Genomic DNA, 13,159 nt, shown 5'->3' on the forward strand with positions numbered 1-13,159 from the left:
GCAGGAATGGGGCACCGGCTGGGCTCTCACAAGGTCCCTACTCACCCTTGTGGGCTGGGCTCAACTCCTGTGAAGTAGGACCTCAGACTGGCTCTCTTGTAACAAAAAATCTTCAGTTTCCTGATCTGTGCAGCTCCTCTAGGTATATGGGTGTAGGGTCTTTGGACAGAGTAACTGGCTTGGGGATTGATGGACACATAGGTCCCTGTCACATTGGTAGGGGTTCCTGGGCTCTGGGAGTCAGCTGGCCCCAGGGTTCCATAGTTCTTGAGCTGAGCTCACCTCCACCTCCCTCCAGAGGAGACTGCAGGACCCCTGGCGACCACCACAGTCTATGGCACAGAGCACAACAGCACCTTCCTGGAGTGCCTGCCCAAGTCTCCCCAGGCAGCTGTGCGCTGGTTCTTGCAGAGGCCTGGGGACGAGGGACCTGACCAGGTGAGCGAGGACCCTGTGTTCAGTTTACTCATGTCCTGAGTTCACATCCTTCCCTGAACTCCAAGTCCTGAGCCCTAGGACGAGGCTCTGAGGGGAACCTGCTAAGATCAAATGAAGAAATTGTGTATTAGGCCCCTTGGGTGCCTGGAAGAAGGTGTCCCTGCTCCTGCCATCTGAGAATGCCCAGGCCAGATGTGCCTGGGACTCCTCCAGTGACAGGGAGCCCACCAACTCCCAAGGCACTGAGTTGAGCTCTGATAGGTGGGTAGCAGAGATGGAAGATAGGGAACGGGCTCTGGGCCAGTCAGGAAGCCCCCCAGGCCTACACAGATACCTACTCATCTTTAAAGGGGTCCTTTCCCCAGGGGTTCTTGGTCCTTCCCTGTCCCAGGCCTGTGCCCCTGGCCACTGGCCTTCACCCCTATACTTCCTCCCTGGAGTGCTTGGCTCCACTTTTTGGCCCCACACTTCCTCCCTGGAGTCCAATGGTCTGCCTGGGCCTCCTATTCCCCATCTGGAAAGGTCTGTCAACCCCAGAGATGGCTTCATTCTGGAGCCTGAGAACGAGTGTGGGTGGAGCAGGGTGAGGAACCATTCTCTAGAGCTCCCAGGGGCAGGGAAAGGGAAGGAGTGGGGTGATTATAGGAGGAGCTCTCCTTCCAACTTGGGAACTGGGGGAGGCCAGTCTTGGGCCAGCTGTCGGCAGGCTGGGCACTGAGAAGACTCCCCCAGGGGGTCAGGGGCAGGGGGAGCAATGAGATGAAGTTACATAGCACTAACCGCCCAAGCAGGCCAGCCTCAATGTACAGATTTGCAGACTAAAGCCCAGACAGCAGCCAGGCTGGAGATTGTCCGTGTCAGAACAGCACTCCCGCCTCCCACACTATGATGGGCACTCTGTCCACCCCTGGCTGGGGCTCTGGGCCCTGTATTGTGAGGGGATTGAACAATGCAGGCCATGTGGAGCGGAGGGGAGTTCTAGTATTGGGACTGAGGTTATAGCTCCCCTCTGGGTAAAAATCCATACATAACCTCTTATCCTCTCTGTTCCCTGGGAGTGTTTGCCTGGGCCCCCTAAAGCCAAAATAGGTGCCCTAGAGCTCTGACGAGGGAGAAACCAGTCAATCAAATCTTGAAAGGCCCCCTTTGCAGGCCATGCCCTAGATTATGGGAAGGTGAGGCCCTGCCTGCAATTAGCTCACAGACTTGAGGAGGCTGAGCCTGCCATGCTGCTGGTCCCCTCCTGGGATGGGGAGAATGGGTAAGGGGAAGTGCCCAAGTACTGGGCTCTAAGATGGCAAATTTGAAAGAGCAGAGTGCAGAGAAGCTGATGGTGTGTGCCTTGCTCCGTGCCCCTCTCATGTCCTCCCTCTGTCCAGCAGGTGAAGACTGACGAGAGAGTCTTACAAACAGAGCAAGGGCTGCTGTTCCGCAGGCTCAGCCGCCTCGATGCCGGCACTTATATCTGCACTACGCTGGAGCACAGCTTCTCCCAGACGGTGGCCCGCCTGGCTCTGGAGGTGATCGTTGCCTCACAGCTCAACAGCCTGTTCCCTCAGGAGTCCAGGCAAGAGGAGACCCATGCCCAGGGAGGCCTGGCCTTCACTTCGCCCAAGGCCTGGTACAAAGACATCCTGCAGCTCATCGGCTTCGCCAACTTGCCCCGAGTAGATGAGTACTGTGAGCGCATGTGGTGCTCGTCCAGGAGCCGGGGCAAACAGGCCAAAGGCAAGAGCTGGGCAGGGCTGGAGCTGGGCAAGAAAGTGAAGAGCCGGGTGCAGGTCGAGCGCAATCGGACGCCCCGGGAGGTGGAGGCCACATAGAAGAGGGTAGACGGAAGAGGGGGTGGTTGGGATGGGCCTAGTGGCCCAACATCCACCCCCAGTGTCTTCCAACCCCCAGTGTCTTCCAAACCCCCCAGCTAGGGGGCCAGCAGGCCTGATCATCAATTAGAAATGGGAGTCTTTGCCCTCTAAACCCCTACCAGACTGCCACAGGAAAGGCTGGGGCCTGATGGAGGGACCCTGTGCCTGTGCCCTGCCCCTCTCTGCTCTCAGTTCCAGTTGAAGCCAGCACCCTCCTGCTGCTGGCAACCCCACTGGGCCCATTTGTTCTCAGAGGTGGACCCCAGATTGCATTTCCGGTTGTGCCTAAGGCACGAGGGCTGGGTGGTGCTTTCCCAGCTGTAGAACAATGGCCATTCTGAGTGACCCTTAGCGTGGGTATGTGGGTGCATCCGAAGAGGTGTCTGGGCAGGGGGTGGGCCCTCAGGCAGCCACAGGAGGGTGGACTTTGCCTCTAAGTTAGCACCCGTCAAGAAGACCTACACCGACTGAGCTGGGGAGGAGAAGTAGAGGTGCTGAGAAGGTGGAGCACTTTGTGTCCCGATAGCTTGGTGGGCCCCTGCCACTGCCTACCACCTCTTCTCCATCTCATAACCACAGAAGCATAGACTATTAGAGCTCCCTGCAACCTAGGGGTGGACTTGTCCTCAGGCCTTACTTCATAAACCAAGGGGGCCTCACAGCCTGACTCTCCTTACTCAGGTCCCTGAGCTGCCAGGCCAGCTTTCCTACGATGCCCAGCCCTCCTGATAGGATGCCTCCTCCCCACTATCAGGGTCTTCATGCTGATGAGTAGGGCAAGGGTGGGTTCCAGAAGATCATCCCTGCCTCTGTGGACTAGAGATGGGGAGAGGGGAGCCAGGGAAGAGGGGGCCGTCTTTCCTAAGACAATGCAAGTATGCCTACAGCCTGGGAGGGTGGGAACGGGGCAGATCTGAGAGAAAGCTATGGCTGGTGGGCAGAATCAGGGGTGGGGCTACACATGGGAACACAGAAGATCAAGAGGCTTTTAAGACGGGGAGAGGGTGGGAAACCCTAGGATGGGCTATGGGACCCAGGAGCAGGCATGCTCAAGGACTCAGAATGGTATCAATTAGCCCAGGAGCCATGGGGAAGGCCAGATGTCTCCCACCCTGGGAACTTTGGTTTCTGTTCAATAAGGATTGGTCATAGATGGTTCATTTATGAAGCCTTTTTTTTTTTTTTTCTTTTAAGGGGAAAAATATAGGGGAAAAGGCTACTAAGAACTCTAGGTCCTTGGGGCTAAGGCTTAGGTGGCCAGGACACATTCTGCCTGGGTGTGTTGGGAGTGTTTTGCCATTAGCAGTAATGTCTTTCTTGGGCTGGGGAGCACAGCAGCGGGGAGGAGGAGGACTAAATGAAAAGTCGTTCCCAGCCTGCATATGAACAAGTTAGTGACGCACAAAACTGGCAGGAGGGAGATAAGAGCATCAAGTTCGAGATTCCTTCCATTAAGAAACCAAGACGAAGAAATGAGTTAAAAATAGATAAAAAGCAAGACAAGGTTTCCTGCCCCATCGAACTCAAACCCAGACTGTATGTGCCTTGGATTCTATCTGTATTGTCCCCCTACTCAATTCCCAATTGGGATCTGAAATAGGCCCTCCTTGCCCACTTTGACAGCACAGTAATTGAACCAGAAGCTTTGAGATGAACCTGACAGCACTTTGGGAAGGCTTGCCTGGGGTTGCTGTGACTGGGCTGTCAGCAGGTAAAAGCAGAGGAGAGGACTGTGAGGAGGGGTGTTAGAAAAGAGAGGGGAGGGGAGATAGAGGCCATGGAAGAGAGTGAGGAGAGAAGCCAGAGCCCCAGGAAAGGTGTCAGAGATGCAACCAGCTCTGCCCCTCTGTCCCAGGGAAGCCAGGAAGAAACCACCAGGCCCTCAATGGCCTGTAGGCTGGGCCCAGGTATGACAGGCTCCTGTCAGGGCCTTCTGGGGAAGATACTCTGGAAAATGAAGGGAGGAGCTCAAAATCCTGAACAATGAACACCTGCACTTGAAAAATTATGGACAGCTTCTACCAAATCCCCACCCCGCAACCCTCCATGGTACTGTGTGTTATTAACTCCTGGAAATGGCTCTATGTGTGAATTCTATTTTTGTATTCATATGTTGAGATGGGCTTTGTGGTTTCTCTGTCTTCAGAGCACACTTCCTCTAATTACTATTGTTATTTTCATTGTCATGACCGCCCCCGAGCTCTAGTGAGGATAGCGTGGTGGTCTATTGCATAGAATCTACAAGGAAAAGAATGAAGTTAATATTTACATCACATAATTATATTATTATTGTATCTGTGTATTTCTGTGCTAAATTGACTGATACCATCTGTGTGAGTTGGAAATGAAGAGCCTTTTACCTCCATTCCACAAGGGAGAAGGCCACCCTAGGTGGTATTTTCTAGAAGGGAGGGTGGGCATTAACGGAAGGAAGGAGTCAGAAGGCTTATTAAATTAGGAAAATCCTGCCCCTCGGGCTTCTGAGACTGACCTTGGAACTTCAAGAGGATCTAGAGCCAGGAAAAAAAAAATGCTGGCAAAGGGCAGCTGGGTATGTAGGCAGCCTTGCTCTTTTTTCACAATAACACTTGACAGCAACACTTGGCCTGATGCCTTTCTTCATCCCAAACCACATACCAATGTTTATTAAGGCCACTGTGCTCTTGCCTGGAGGGCTGGGCTGTGCCATGGGGGCTGTAGTTTCTGGGGGGGGAGAGGAGGCCCCAAGAGTCTGGCCTACTGGGCGTGCTGTAGAAGTTGCCTCTAACCATGGCTCCCACTCCTCTGTGACATTATGCTGCTGCCCAAAAAGCAGACTCCACTGGTGCTGGAGAGAGGTGAGAACAGGTAGGGACAGACATTACCCTTGCTTAGATGGGCCTCTCAGTCCATATTATAGACAAGGGGGGCTTAATAGAACAGGGCCTATCAGTTCTGTCTTGCAGCCCAGGCCCCTCCTTTTGCCCTCTGGTTCCTGCATAAACACTTAGGCCCGAGAGAACCTGAAACTTGTTGTCCCACCTCAAGCCATCATCACCACCTACTCATAAGTATCATCAGAGCACCCACTTGGCACAGAGGAGGGGTGTGTGAACGTGACCTCCATAACCCCTTTCTCCCCTCATGCAATGCTGTCCCCTAGCACTGGGTGCCTCTGCTCCCACCATCACTGCCACCTGTGCCCTGAAGACCCCTCAGGCCTGGACTTCTCCCTGGTCCCCCACTCCTCCTCCTTCCTCCCATCTTAAGTCCTATTTCCTGTCTCAAGGATTTCACTCTATCTTCCTCTGCCAGCTTTTTCCTCTAAGTCTCATACTTCCCTTAGCCTTTGGGTCTCTGTTTCATGATTTCTCAAACACATTTAGAAGTGGAAAGGGCCTTCGAGAAAGGTAATAGTCGAGTATTTTCCAAAATGTTGTCCTGTGGAATAATTATTCCACAAAAATGGTCAAGTAAATCTGGGATTTCTGCTCCCTTAACCTCATGGAGCTGTGCACTGCCTGCTTGCTTGCCCTGTGAAATTCCTGAGAAGCCCAAATTGATCTCCCATTAATTTGCATTCCTACTGTATGCTACATAATTCTCCAAAACGTTCGGTCCTCTATCCCTTTTTCCCATGGAGTCATTACCATCTCATGTTTCTAATGTTTTGAAGGGTATACTTTAGGAAACTGCTGATTAGATTAATTCTTTCTCTTAACATGTGAGATTAATTTAATTTATTAATCTCTGCCTTCTAAGTCCCATGGCCGGCAACAGAGCAGGATCTGCCATCCCAGAGCCAGGCTGCCAAGCGGCCCGGCTGCTGACCCTTGGGGTCTGGACTCTGCCCTGCTTCTGGCTCCCATCTCCCACACTCAGCCTGCATCCCCGGCTTACTTCCTGCTCCTTTTGTATCTGGCATGGTCCTCTGTGGAGGGCTAGGATTCACCCCAAGCCTGTGACTGTCCTGTAGTCCACAGACTAGTTTCTAAGGAAGGGCGGGTGACATGGAGGGGATAAAATAAGGGAGGAAAGCAGCCCTTTTTACTTTCTCAAATGGCTTCTGTGCTTCCCTTTCACTCAGTTAAGCCCAGCTCAGGTCCCAGACATCTCTAGAATTTCCCAATTGGAGGAGTAGGCAGGGCAGGCATCACGAGCCTGGCCTGCCTCCTGCCAGGCTGCCCTCCCTAGCTAGCAGAGGCCCCACATGCAGCTAGAGCTGGGTGGGCCCCAGAGGACTTGCTTGCTTCTGCCGGTCCAGAAGCATGCAACTGAGGCTTCTCCAGCCAACCACATCTCCTCCTTAGAACTAGGAAACAGTTGCTCAGAAACAGTCCAATTTCCACCTGAGTTAAGGATCCACCCTAGCCTTGCTCAAGTGCTAGTCTGCAGGGGCTCCTGCAAGGAGAAAGTTCAATACACACCAAGATCAAATCCCTAGGGTTTTCTAAGACTACAAACTTGGCCCTGATGTGGAGAGAGAATGAGTGGGTGGAGCTAGCTTCGGATACAATATCTGATAAGGAGCTCAGGGATTGTTGGGCCTCCACCCTGGCTCCTCTTCCGGACTCACCCACACCCCTGGTGCACAGGAGATGAGGCAATGGCCTCCGTGGCCCTGTGCCCACTTCCCACTGCCCAGCCTCTGCTTCCTTTGCCATGGGTACCACTGCTGGGCCCCTCTCGCTTAGAGGCTATGTCCTAATGAAGCCTTTCACTTTCCATGCTGGATTTTCATTAAGGAAACTCCTGGTTCCTCAATGCAGCCTTAAAAAAAAATCATTCTCCACCGAGGATGGGAAATGCTGCATAGTCTCCAGGGGGCAGGCCTCTTCAGGGGTGCCTGCCCTCATCTTCACACCAGGCCACCAGCAGTCAGTCAGTAGCTTACACTCAGGGACTCTGCTGATGAGGGGGACTCAGGTGACCAACTAGTCTTGACTTCTTTAACCCAGGGAGGAAGATGACTAGAGTGCACCCTAATCTATACCAATGAGGTATGTTTCACTGCCATGAGCATGCCATTGGGCAGGCAGGGAAGACCAGGACAAGGGGAGAGTTGTGGGCTGGTGAGATTCCAGAGTGAAGCAGAGTCCAGGTGTCTGCCATCAAATGGAGGGGATGGACTAGGGACACTCAAAGCCCAGATTGGCCTGTTAGGAGGACAAGGCTCTGCTCTCACAGATAAAGGTATAGTAAAATGACATGGCAGACTAGCAGTTTGCTTTATGGACATGACCTCATCTGTTCACTCTGCCTGCCTACCCACCCCCAGCTGATAAGAATCTGGTGCTGTTTCCTGTAGTCCAAGGGTCTCAGACAATGGTGTGAACGGCTGGCCCTACTGGAAAGGACATTGTTCAAGGAAGAAAAATAACACACCAGCACAAAGCTAGGGCAGGATCTGTCTAAATGTAAGGGTCTGTTTACAAACCTATGATTTCCAAGGGGAGGAACACAATGGGAAATTATTTTTGGTGAGGCTGGAGTCCCCTCTAGAATGCTCCTGGGGGCCGGGGATGGCTTTGATGACCCAGGCAGGTCTCAGATGCTCTGAGAGGGATGGACACTGATGGCTCGATGCCTTCCTGTTTATCAGGGGTGTACATGTAGAGCAAGGTCAAGGAACAAATCTAAACCAAAGATAAGGGGGAGTAGCTCCTGGGCCTCACTTCTTTTCTTCTGGGTCTCAACTGCCCCACTGCTCAGGGACCCGAGGACTGGAGGAGGTTTACTAGGGAGAAGGGGGGACAAATTTTCTGCTTTTTGTTTTCTAAAAAACATCAACTCTTTGGTTTATGGCCTCCAGTTTCCATGTTGCTTTTGGGGGAAAAAAAAAAGTGTACAAGGCACGAGATGCTTGCAAATAACTGACTCCTAGAATGACGTTCCCTGGCTTAGTCACTAGGGCACCTTCTCACACCTGGGGCCCCCCATGATGCTGCAACTCACCCCTAGCAAGCCTGGGAGCACACAGATGCAATATCCCTGGGGTCAGGGCCAACATAGGTGCTGTTTCTCATAACAGCCTTCCACTCTGCTCACAGATCGTTAGAGCTTTTAAACCACCACCCAGAGGCCCTAATGTCAATGTGCATGTGGTAGGAGGGTGGAGCAGAAGAAAAACAGAACTATATCATCCATTTACCTTGGGACTAGCAGTCCCCAATTTCAGGGATGGGAGGAGGGCAGCTGGGGTTAGAATGGGCATTTTGGGTCTGGAAAGACCATGCAGGCAATCCTGTCTGAGGATTTGACCTGCAATGGAAATGTCATTAGTAGTTCTCATACTAATTTCTAAACCCGACAGGAGTACACTTCATGAATAAATTTGAACGGATGTGTTTGCAACAAGTGAAGGTAAATCCTGTGTAATAGCAAAATAGAAGCAAGCTTTTCATTAGCCACTTAACCTTCCATGCTAACAATGCCCTCTGGTGTTTGAGAGCAAAACAACAGGCTTATGAATAGAAAGGGTATGAGCACATTCATCAATTCAGTAGACATCAAATTTCCTCTGAATATGGGGCCCCAAGCCAGACACAAGGGGAAGGAAGGTTAATAAGACAGACAGGCTCCTGTCTGTAAGGGGCTTCCAATCTAGTGGGAGAGACAGATCCACAACTGTAGGATCAGATAGAGAATGGTGTGGGCTATAATAGGAGTATAAGAAGAGTCCAGTGAGAGCACCCAGGGATGAAGAAATGGACCTTATGCTGGGTTCGATAAACTGAAGAAAGAGGTTAGGGCTCTTTAGCCTGTGAACTCCACACTCAGGGCCCGGTATTCCATGGTAGCCAGGGTGGAGTTCCCGGGGGTGGGGTGTCCTGGGAGAGGCAGCTGTGTGGGACCATTTGTGGAAGGCCTTAGATGCCAATCTCAGTGGGGGTCATCCTAAGTAAAGAGCTAACAAATGTTTTATGATAATTAGCAGAAGGGAAAGGGGTGGCTGTGTCAGCAAAGCAAATGGACACAGGAAAACATGCAGAGAGAAGGCTTTTGCTGCAGTCCTGTGAGGCACAGGGCTCCTAGTGGAGTACTGGCAGTGGCATGGAGAGGAAAGCAAGCATTAGAAAAGTAGGCAAACTGACAAGAAAGAGGGTGGTTGGAATAAAAGGAAGCAGAAGTAGATTCTGAGGTTTCTGGCCCTACTTTATGGTTCCTATAAAGGTAAGGATTAGAGGAAGGAGAGCAGGTATTTTGGAGCATTTTTATTAACATCTATTTCTACCCTCTCCAAGAGAAGTACTTGTTCTAAGTCCTAAGCTATAAAATAGTAATTAAGTCTAATAGACACATCATTTGTGAAAACAGATATTTAAAATATTCAAGATGAGCCTTGGGCATCATATAGTGCCAAAAAGTAAAGAAGTACTCAAACAAAACAAAACACAATAATGATGATATGTGAAAGGACACAGGAGCTCTGAATGGCCAAAGCCAGAACAAATTGAGCAACAAAATAAATGAAGCAGTATATGATTATAACCCAAAATATAGGATACATATCTATGAGTCCATATTGACATGAACAAGTGATTGACTAAACAAACAAACAGACAAACAGACTTGGAGAGAATAGGTAGATCTCCTATGCAGAAGAATCTCAAATAATTTATGTAGATACTCTGTCTTCAAGGAAGGAGGAGGCATAAGTCCCCACTCGTTCATTGTGGGCTATACAGAATAACTTCCTTCCAAAAGGTACAATATGGAAAGTGGGGGAGTGGGGGGAGGTAAAGGAGTAACTTCATGGTGGAGAAACCTGACAAACACTACTTTGGACAGATGATTGAGATCAACATCAACAGTGATAAGTCATGTTGATAGCATATAACTTCGATGTGATGTGATGAAAATGACTCTTTACCTGTGTGATCTTTCTCCCCTAAATTCATAACCTTGGCCTAATCATGAAAAAAAAAAATCAGACAAATCCAAATTGAAAGGCAGTCTACAAAATATCTAACTAGTACTCAGAACTGTCAAGGTCATCAAAACCAAGGAAATCTGACGAACTGTTATAGGCAAGGCGAACCTAAGAAGACATGACAATTCAACACAATGTGGTATCCTGGATGGGATCCTAGAATAGAAAAAAGACATTAGGTAAAAACTAAGGAAATCTGAATAAATGATGGGCTTTAGATAATAACGATGTATCAGTAATGGTTCATTAATTGTGTCAAATGTACCACACTAATGTAAGATGTTACTAAGAGAGGAAACTGGGTTTGGGATATTATGGGGACTCCCTATACTATTTTCACATTTTTTATTTAAATCTAAAACTATCCCAAATTAAAAGTTTATTTAAAAAAAAAACACAAAACTCATTTAGTAGAGAATGATCAGGCCCAGATGACAAATAGAACATTTCAAAGTCCATTTCCAGCCTACTAGAATGAAATTGGCTATTAACATCAATGGAGAGTAAAGGTATAAAGATTAAGACATATTTAATAGGTGTGTGTGTGTGTGTGTGTGTGTGTGTGTGTACATGTGTACATATGTACGTGCCAACTGCACACAGAAGTCGGGCAGTTGAACGTCTGGGCGACAAAAAACATCCCTTATCCCCCCACCCCCCACTTCTGCCACAAGCTCCACCTCCCACCCACAGCAGCTGGAGTCCAGAGGGCACTGTTAGGGGACCAATATTTTCAGTTAAGAATCTTCTCATACTTTAGTATACACATGGACTCTTTTAAAAGGAAAAGATACTACCCCAGATGTCTGAGAATATGCTTAGAGACCCAAGTTATAGAAAATCTAGATTAAGAAACTAAAGTCTTAACCTTGAAAGTGTCTCAGTTGTGAATGATCATTGCAAGAGTTGTCTTTTAGGATGGCAAAATATTTGTTTTCGAAATGAAAATCCACAATTTAAAATTTCTCATGTCACTTGTAGAGCTCTGACAAAGTGTTCCAGGATGCCTAGGGTAGGAAGCACAGCACTAAGTCATCAAACCCATGGGACAGAAAAAGAAGAAAAAGGCACAGTCATGGGGAAGCCTAGGATGATAGCTTTGTGGTAGGCCCCGGGAACAGCCAGCTCAGAAGGAGGCTCTAGAAGGCAGATCTTCCAGAAAAGAACTGCAACTAATAGGGAGCTGATGTTTGGCCTATGAAGAAAATTATATTTTGAGGCAATTAATCATGTAGAACATTTGAGAGGAATTATCATAGGCATATAGCAAATAAAAAAAAGAGGCATGTCTTCATTGCAGTGAAAAACAAAACAAAAAAAACAATGTATAAGAGAGGAATAATCATAGTATACTGCCTGGCTCAATAGTAAACAGCGTATACATAGTCATAGTGATGTAAACATTGAAGGTTAATTTAAAAAAAATTGTGATGCAATTATAAAAGGTAAAGAGAATGAAAATGGGAAGCTTTAAATGTGCTAGATCTTTATGTAACATACTAGGAAGTCAATAATGTCTAAGATTAATCAATCAAGAAACGGCTAAAAAAGTGGAAAGTCATTACCTTTTGAGAATAGGACTGGGGGTAGGGAAGAGTGAGTCAAGAGACTGTTTTTCATCAGAATCCTTCTAGTACTTCTTAAAATTTTTAAAGTCTGTTACTTTGCCTATATACTTTGATAACAACAAAAAGACACAATTTACATCCCCTCTCCTCCACTGTGTGATTCCAAGTGAAATCTGGTCAAATCTGAAGGTGATCTCTGTACATGACTTGATGTGAGTCTCCAGGGGTCAGCAGCATTTGAACCAAGAGCCCCATCCTCTGTCGTTAGTGAGACCCAGTAAGACCCTGAGAACTCAACGTCTGGCAATGGTCCTGAGTTTCCCCTGCTAATCCAAATCCCACAAAATCATTAAAACACATAAATATGAGATAGGTTCTATTTAATTTCTCCCAAGACTGTCAGTCAGATTCTCAGTCCAGCTGCCTTGCTTAATGTAATGGTCCTGACCTGACTCCCTTACCCAGAGGGAATGCTGGAGCTACCGGGTGGCTGTGCGGAGGTGTGTCCTCACTCATGCTCTGAAGGTTTGCTGAAGACCGCGCTGCCTAGAGCAAGCGGAAACCCTTCTGCACCAGTGAGCATGTCAGTTCTTGGCTAGTTTGAGTCCAAGGCCCTATTCGCAGTCCAATGTAGACTCCTTTGCTGCTTACCTCCCTCATGAGAACCTATATGTTTATTTGCACAACGATGAAATCTCTGTCCCTGTAAAGTCGATTTCCTTACAAACGGCTTTCCTCCAAAGCAACATGTCTATGTTCTAAGTTGGAAGTTCTATATTTAAGTTGCTGAATTTTATAGATTAGAAGCGTGGGTTTTCCTATTTCCTCACTCTACCCTCCAGATTCCTTAGTGTTCTAGATAAAATCCAGAGTGAATTTTTAAGGAGACACCAATGAAGAGAAAGCCTTTATTTGCATAACAAATGTGGGTGAAGTAAAAAGAGGCACAGGAGAACCGGATTAAGGTGAAAGAATTTCAGTGGAAGGAGAAAAAAGTGGGGACCAGGCAGAAAGCAGAGGTGCTATCACAGCAATATACATATTCCTTCGTTGACATCTGGACTGCTTTGTCTTCACGCTCCCCTGGGACTTCTCTTTCCTTGGTTCATAGTCTCGCTGCTGGCCCCCTTTCCTTGTCTCACAGTTCCAAAGTGTTCCCTCCCCCAAGCCCAATGGAAGACCAGCTCTGTTCCCAAATGTGCTTGGCAGCAACTACTCATAAGCTGTTACTTGGAGTTTTTTGCAGCTTTTAGTGATTTTGACACCCTAGGACCGCCTGGAGTGGCCTCTCCTGCCACCAGAGGACTCTGGTTTCTCTAATATGGAAGGTCCTGACCAATCGGTCCAAGAAAGGTCCAGATTCTCTTCCAGGCTGG

The 13,159-nt window shown here is 48.6% G+C and overlaps 2 protein-coding genes across 2 annotated transcripts in view; one reads left to right on the forward strand and one right to left on the reverse strand.

Annotated features, from left to right (window-relative positions):
* Positions 1-3,130, forward strand: part of SEMA3G (semaphorin 3G) — a 9,903-nt gene extending 6,773 nt beyond the window's left edge. The window contains exons 15-16 of the mRNA XM_006917561.2: positions 299-438; positions 1,821-3,130. Coding sequence (XP_006917623.1) covers positions 299-438; positions 1,821-2,261 — 581 coding nt within the window. The 3' untranslated portion in view covers positions 2,262-3,130. The remainder of the gene's footprint in view (positions 1-298; positions 439-1,820) is intronic.
* Positions 3,131-13,049: 9,919 nt separating this feature from the next.
* The window catches only part of PHF7 (PHD finger protein 7), a 10,301-nt gene continuing 10,191 nt past the window's right edge, over positions 13,050-13,159 (reverse strand). Inside the window, exon 11 of the mRNA XM_006917676.3 lies at positions 13,050-13,159. This exon is cut by the window's right edge and continues 81 nt beyond it. Coding sequence (XP_006917738.2) covers positions 13,050-13,159 — 110 coding nt within the window.

The sequence above is a fragment of the Pteropus alecto genome, unplaced genomic scaffold (genome assembly GCF_000325575.1).
Source record: "Pteropus alecto unplaced genomic scaffold, ASM32557v1 scaffold75, whole genome shotgun sequence".
In the NCBI taxonomy this organism is placed as follows: domain Eukaryota; kingdom Metazoa; phylum Chordata; class Mammalia; order Chiroptera; family Pteropodidae; genus Pteropus; species Pteropus alecto.